The 6,665-nt window shown below is 63.2% G+C and overlaps 2 protein-coding genes across 2 annotated transcripts; both read left to right on the forward strand.

Annotated features, from left to right (window-relative positions):
- The first annotated feature begins 412 nt into the window (after positions 1 to 412).
- Mfrp (membrane frizzled-related protein) lies at positions 413 to 4,596 on the forward strand. The gene is made up of 13 exons (XM_090319794.1): positions 413 to 466; positions 547 to 649; positions 725 to 838; positions 930 to 1,097; positions 1,216 to 1,429; positions 1,619 to 1,749; positions 1,871 to 1,996; positions 2,192 to 2,268; positions 2,841 to 2,989; positions 3,347 to 3,477; positions 3,618 to 3,746; positions 4,140 to 4,267; positions 4,372 to 4,596. Exons 1-13 carry the CDS (start codon positions 413 to 415, stop codon positions 4,594 to 4,596), a joined length of 1,749 nt encoding a protein of 582 aa, XP_090175920.1.
- A 67-nt stretch (positions 4,597 to 4,663) lies between these two features.
- On the forward strand, positions 4,664 to 6,665 carry C1qtnf5 (C1q and TNF related 5). Its single transcript, XM_090319795.1, has 3 exons — positions 4,664 to 5,210; positions 5,327 to 5,573; positions 5,786 to 6,665. The coding sequence occupies exons 2-3, from the start codon at positions 5,360 to 5,362 to the stop codon at positions 6,301 to 6,303; spliced, it is 732 nt and encodes a 243-aa protein (XP_090175921.1). The 5' UTR covers positions 4,664 to 5,210; positions 5,327 to 5,359; the 3' UTR covers positions 6,304 to 6,665.

Genomic DNA, 6,665 nt, shown 5'->3' on the forward strand with positions numbered 1-6,665 from the left:
TTCTTGTTCTCTTCCAGTTCCCTAGGAGCTTGCTCAGCACCTTGGGGTGAGGAGGAAGGGGCTGGTGGGCTCCCCTAGTCCAGGCCCCTGTGTAACCCAGCTTCCCAGGCATTGCCTGCGCCTTTAAGAACATTCCCCTGCGCCGTGGTCTTGACCTCAGCCCCCTCAGCTGAGTTGGATTAAGGGCCCATTTCATGCCTTTGCAAATTCCTCCACACTTCCATACCTGCCCCCCACGGACTGAGCAGCCAGGGGCCCCACGCAGTCTGCCAAGAGCACTGGCCTAGTCTGGCAGCCCTTTCCTCTTAGCAAGTAGAAGCTGCCCCTTTGATAGGAGCCCCACGGGGTGGGAGTGAGCCCTTGGGGGTCGCGGAGGGCAGGGAAACTGCAGAGCCGTGCAGATCTTTGGGCCATGAAGAAGCACTCAGACGCCACCCTCTACACAGAGGTCACAGAACTGAGCAAGGTAAGGGCCACAGGAACAGCAAGCACCCCGAGCCCCTCCGTCTGCACTCGACATGCACCGCAAGGCTCCCTACCTTCCAGAATGAATTCTGCAACCCCGCCTTTGAACCGGAAGCAGGGCCACCTTGCCTCCCTCCAGCCTTCCAGCAGGATGACAGACACAGCACCCAAGCTCCCTGGCATGGTAACCGTCTCTTGGGGACCGTAGGGGACTGTCCGGGAGAAGTGGCTCTCAAACCCTCACCCTGTCTGCCTGTAGGCCGGTGTCCCCGAGGGCTGCGACCCGACTGTCGCTTCTCCTGGCTCTGTATCTTCCTGCTCAGCAGCCTGCTGCTGCTGCTGCTCGGGCTGCTGGTGGCTGTCACCCTAACACGTACGTACCCAGGACAGCAGGTCTTTAAATGGATTCTGTGACCCCCCAGGGGCGCAGCACCCAAATGCCACCCTCAATCCTTTGTACCCAGAGTTGCAGGTTACACCCCTGTCCGGAACTGCTGGGGGTCCATTGCACACCCCGGGCCTCACCACCATCAACGCTGTCTCTACCACCACCACCACCACCACCAGAGCCACCAATTCCCCAACAACTACAGGGCAGCAGGAGGCAGACATGAGCCCTGCACACCATGCCAGTGAGTATGGGCAAGTCTTCTAGAAAAGGCCCACAATGGCAGCAGGAAAGCCAGGCTGGGGGAGGGGGAAGGGACCTCCCTCCTTCTCACTTTTAAGTTCTAACCTACAACTCTGCAGCCTGCGGGGGCCTTCTTCTTGGACCAAGCGGCTTCTTCAACAGTCCCAACTACCCGGACCCTTACCCACCCAATGCCCACTGCGTGTGGCATATCCAGGTGGCGAAAAACCACGCAACACAGCTCAAGATCGAAGCCCTCAGCATCGAGAGTGTGGCCTCCTGTCTCTTTGATCGCTTGGAAATCTTCACAGAGCCTGATGGGCCCCTCCTCAGGTAGGTCTCCCTTCCACCAAGTACTTCTGCCCTGTCTAAAGGAGAGAACTGGGAAGAAACAGAAAAAAGTCAAGGCTGGCAGGGAATTGAGAGAGGATCCCTGGGACCTGGCTCTGTCACTGCCTTGCTGGGTAGCCTGGAGGACGCTCCCCGCTGCCCTCAGCTCACCCTCAACCTGGATTATTTCAGGGTGTGTGGGAGAACGCCTCCCCCCACACTCAACACCAATGCCAGCCGCCTCCGAGTGACCTTTGTCTCAGATAGCAGTGTGGAAGGATCTGGCTTCCAGGCCTGGTACCAGGCCATGGCCCCTGGCCACGGTGAGTGACTTTCCAGTGTCCCCAGCTGCCTGTCCACTTAGCATCCCCACCCTGGTCCAGAGCTGCAGCCACTCCCAGCACTGCCGAACGGAAAAGGGTTGGACTCCAGATGTCCCCCCAGGGAGCTGTGCCCAGGATGAGTTCCACTGTGACCAGCTCATCTGCCTGCTACCAGACTCGGTGTGCGATGGCTTTGCCAACTGCGCTGATGGCAGTGATGAGATCAACTGTAGTGCCAAGATCTGGGGTATGCACCCTGCCAGGCCCGTGGGAGCACTGTCTTCTGCCCCTGACCCTGGGTCGGGCTGGAGTCCCAGTGTTCCCAGGGGAATTCATTGCCTGGTCATTCCAGCCAGACCTTGCTGGCTCACTGGCCTGGCTTACACGTGTCCTTGCTGGGTCCAGATTCCGGCCACTCATGAGCCCTTCTGCTTCTCCACAGGGTGCGGGGGGAACCTGACTGGGCTCCAGGGCACTTTCTCTACCCCCAACTCTCCACAGCAGTATCCTCCCCAACAGGTAAGCACAGCACACCTTGGGAACTGGTATAGTATGCGCGCATGGCGATTGTAGAGCCACCAAGGTTAGGGTGACCGGGAACAAGATGGTGCAGGCTGTCTTATGTGCAGGAGGTCAGAGGTCAAACGGGCAGGAAGGGAATGTTACTATCAAGCATTGAGGCGTGCCTATGGGTAAACTCATCCATCTCAGGAACCGGAGTGTGTGTGTGCCTGCAAGTTTGAAATCTGGGCGTCATCCCTCATTCCATGCTTTCCCTCGTGGCTAGCATTCCACCACTTGAGCCACACCTCCAGTTCAGCTTTTCTTTTTTTTCTGATTATTTTGGAGATAGCAGTCTCACAAACTTTTCTGCCTGGACTGGCTTCAGGCTGTGATTCTCAGATCTCAGCTTCCTACATGGCTAGGATTTACAGGCATGAGCCACTGGCACCTAGCTTTAAAGACAACCTTCTTAAGACCTGGTAGTGATTTCCAGGTGGACTGCAGCCACTACTCTCTGCCCTGCTTGGCCAGGGGCCAGAGGAGCTCAGCCAGGTGAATGTCTCTATCTGTGCCCGCCCCGCCCCCAGCTTTGCACATGGTATGTCTCAGTGCCAGTGGGATATGGCATAGAACTCCAGTTCCATAACTTCAGCCTGGAAGCGCAGGATGAGTGCAAGTTTGATTACGTGGAGGTGTACGAAGGGCACAACCCAGGATCCCCCAGCCTCGTGGGCAGGTACAGAGCAGGCGCGTTGCATGGCCCACTCGCCCTCCATCTGCCAGGCCAGAATCTCTACACATACATGGCTTGTGCTTTCCCACCTCAAAGTCTCACTCCAGCCGTCCTCCCTGCCAGGAGGCTTTCTCTCAAACCTCTCTTCAATTCACCCTTCCCATCGTAAGGGGCCATCCTCACCTCCCACTGACCCTCCCGGACTCTTCCCATCCTGGTGGCTCTAGTTTAAGCTCTTTAACACATATCTACTGGGTGTGTGCCCTCCCCTCAGACTCCAAGTTCTGGGTATGGGGACTATGCCCTCCCCTCCATCCTCAGCATGGCCCAGCTCAGAGCCTGTGCCTCTGCTCCGAGCAGGTTCTGTGGGGCTGAGCCACCCCCACACCTCCTCTCCTCACACCATCAGCTGGCTGTGCTCTTCAGGACGGCTCAGGGCACCAGCAGCAAGGGCTTCTCCGCCACCTACCGGGCCTTCAACACCACAGAGAGTACGTGTCTCTGGGAGAGCTGGTGTGGGCAGCTGTGGTTCCCCCTTGGGACAGACAGGAGCTGTGGACGTGGTGAGAATGCCGGGAGGGCAGTGGACACGAGCACTGCCCAGGGTACCACAATGCCTCTGTGCCTACAGACCCCTGTGGGCCGAGGGAGCCCTGCCAGCATGGAAGCTGCCGAGCCCTGCAGCTGGTGTGTGACTTATGGAGAGACTGCACGGGAGACAGGGCCACCAACTGCAGCAGCCCCTCATTCCCGCCCCCAGGTGAGGAGCCCCACATCCTCGCACCCTGAGCAGCCAGGGAACCCCACAGCCTATTTCCCAACACCCTTCCTGTCTGGAAGGGGTGGAGGATGGGAATGTCACCCCAAAGGGACATGGCAACCTGGGGACAATGCATGGGCTTTGCCAGCTGCCTTGTCTCACAATCTCTTCACAGCCCGCTTCAAAGATTAGGGGAGATTTTTGCAGTGAGCAGTGCCCATCTTTCCTGAGGGCAAAGACAGCACAGTGCCCAGGATGAGAGCTAGCCTGGAGCTCGCTCTCCACCTTCTCCATGTCAGCTCCTCCCATCTCACAACCCCAGCTGACACACCCCAAACCAGGACCCAGAATGAAGGCCTGCTGTCCTCACAGAGTCCCTCCTGTCCCCTGCAGAGCCAGCCTGCGAAGCTGTCCGGGTGGAGATGTGCCTGGCCCTCAGCTACAACACCACGGCCTTCCCCAACGTCTGGGTGGGGATGGCCACCCAGGAGGAGGTGGTGGAGGTGCTCAGAGGATACCAGGTCCTTGGCAGAGGCAGGGCTGGGGCTGGGGGGATGAGGCCTTGAGCTCCAAGAAGGGGAGGAAGCCTGGGGAACACGCTGAGGGTAGCTGTCCTCCTCCACAGAGCCTGACAAGTCTTCCTTGCTACCAGAATTTCCGGAGGCTCCTCTGTGGGCTACTTGTGCCCCACTGCACAACACTAGGCAGCGTCCTTCCTCCTTGCCGGTCTGTCTGCCAGGAGGCAGAGCGCCAGTGCCAGTCTGGGCTGGCACTACTGGGCACCCCCTGGCCCTTCAACTGTAACAGGCTGCCGGCAGCAGCTGGCCTCGAGGCTTGTGCCCAGCCCTAACCCTGAAGCCAGCCCCTGCCCCTTTGTCTGCCTATATGGGCGGAGGAAAACAGAAGAGGGGAGCCTGGCCCGGGGTCCTGCCCACCTCCCCCGGGGCAGCCCAGGGCTCATCTGGGGCTAATGGGACTCCTCCTTCTCCCCCCATCCCACCCAGCGTCCCTGCTCCTTCACGGTCCCTGTCCTTGCCAGAGTGGCCACGGCAGCTGACCAGTCTGCCATTGGACAATCTCCATGGCTCCCACCCAAGTCTCTGACCTGGATTTCCTACTTTGTGCGTCCAACTTTCCAACTGCTGCTTCAAATCCCTTCTCGCCCGCTCTTCCACCCTTTCTTTCAGTCCACACACGAGTTTTGAGTGACCGACGCGGCGGCCTGGGGCTCTGGGCAGCCGCCTGGGCTCCCGCCGCCCTCCTCCGCTCCCCCCTGCTCTGGCGCGCCGCCGGGCGCCACCACAAGTCATTTCCCTGCGAGTTCCCGGCCCAGAGCTTTTGGCCTGGGAAGCGCTGGTTCCCTCCCGGAGCCTGGGAGGGGCAGCGCAGGGCCGCGGGCGGCGGCGAGAGCAGGGGCGGCGGCGGAGGGCCCGGCGGAGGAGCCGCGCGCGCCCGGGCGGGACGGTGAGTGTGGAGGGGCGGGCGGGGCCCCTCGCGCGGTGCCCGGTGGCGGGGCGGCCGGGCCGGGCTGGGCTGCACGTGGGCCCCGGGTCCCGACTCCACCGCTGCCCGGTCCCCAGATCACCGGGAGGAGCCCGGCGTCCGGCGGCACCATGAGGCCGCTCCTCGCCCTGCTGCTCCTGGGGCTGGCGTCCGGCTCGCCCCCGCTGGACGACAACAAGATCCCCAGCCTGTGCCCGGGCCACCCCGGCCTTCCCGGCACCCCGGGCCACCACGGCAGCCAGGGCCTGCCGGGCCGCGACGGCCGCGACGGCCGCGACGGCGCCCCTGGAGCTCCGGGCGAGAGAGGCGAGGGCGGGAGGCCGGGTAAGACCGCCGGGGAGCGGGGGCGCGCGGGGCCCGGGGAGGGGCGCGCGGGGCCCGGGGTCGTGGCGGGAGCCGGGCGGGGCGCAGGGCGAGCCGGGGGCCGCCGGGGTGGTGGGGGGGCAGGGGCGCCCTCGCACCCTGGCCGCCGCCCTCCCGCCCCCAGCAGCCCCCAGCAGCCGGCTAGCCCGGCCTGCATCTCCTCCTCCCCGCAGGACTGCCGGGCCCGCGTGGGGAGCCCGGGCCTCGAGGAGACGCGGGGCCCGTGGGGGCCGCGGGGCCCGCGGGCGAGTGCGCGGTGGCCCCGCGCTCCGCCTTCAGCGCCCGGCGCTCCGAGGGCCGCGCGCCCCCGCCCGCCGACGCGCCGCTGCCCTTCGACCGCGTGATTCTGAACGAGCAGGGCCACTACGACGCGGCCACGGGCAGGTTCACCTGCCGGGTGCCCGGGGTCTACTACTTCGCCGTGCACGCCACCGTCTACCGCGCCAGCCTGCAGTTCGACCTGGTCAAGAACGGCGAGTCCATCGCCTCCTTCTTCCAGTTCTTTGGGGGGTGGCCCAAGCCGGCCTCGCTGTCGGGGGGCGCCATGGTGAGGCTGGAGCCCGAGGACCAGGTGTGGGTGCAGGTGGGCGTGGGCGACTACATCGGCATCTACGCCAGCGTCAAGACGGACAGCACCTTCTCGGGGTTTCTGGTCTACTCCGACTGGCACAGCTCCCCCGTCTTCGCGTAGCGTCCCTGGGCGAGCGGCCCCTCACCCGCGCAGGAGGGTGCGCTGACCCCAGCGTCCAGGAGGGCGGGACCCCCTGGACGCTGCCAGGGGCTGCAGACGTGGGGCACGTGCCTGACGCCCTGCCGCCGCCAACCGCGGAGACCAGGGAGGACGCACCGGGCAGTGGCTGGATTTCTGCCCAAGACCACAGCAGTGTGCCGTGCTGGCAAATGTAGGTTCCCCTACCCCCCCCTTGTCTTCTCTGGCCTAGAACCCCAAAGTGGGGTGCCCCCTTCCTGCCTCTCTGAGCCCTCTCCTCCATCCCTCCTGCTCACAGGACTAGCCCTTTTCTCAGAGGTCACTCAATAAACTTCAAAACCTTG

This window comes from Megascapheus bottae, chromosome 27, assembly GCF_031878675.1.
Source record: "Megascapheus bottae isolate mThoBot1 chromosome 27, mThoBot2.hap1, whole genome shotgun sequence".
NCBI classification, from domain to species: domain Eukaryota; kingdom Metazoa; phylum Chordata; class Mammalia; order Rodentia; family Geomyidae; genus Megascapheus; species Megascapheus bottae.

What these genes read in the sequence shown, in the direction of transcription:
- C1qtnf5 (XM_090319795.1), top strand. Translation starts at nt 5,360, where the DNA reads ATGAGGCCGCTCCTCGCCCTGCTGCTCCTGGGGCTGGCGTCCGGCTCG. An exon ending in AGGCGAGGGCGGGAGGCCGG is followed by an intron (nt 5,574 to 5,785) that starts GTAAGACCGCCG and finishes TCCTCCCCGCAG; the next exon opens with GACTGCCGGGCCCGCGTGGG.
- Mfrp (XM_090319794.1), top strand. Translation starts at nt 413, where the DNA reads ATGAAGAAGCACTCAGACGCCACCCTCTACACAGAGGTCACAGAACTG. An exon ending in CCCCTCATTCCCGCCCCCAG is followed by an intron (nt 3,747 to 4,139) that starts GTGAGGAGCCCC and finishes TGTCCCCTGCAG; the next exon opens with AGCCAGCCTGCGAAGCTGTC. An exon ending in AGGTGCTCAGAGGATACCAG is followed by an intron (nt 4,268 to 4,371) that starts GTCCTTGGCAGA and finishes CCTCCTCCACAG; the next exon opens with AGCCTGACAAGTCTTCCTTG.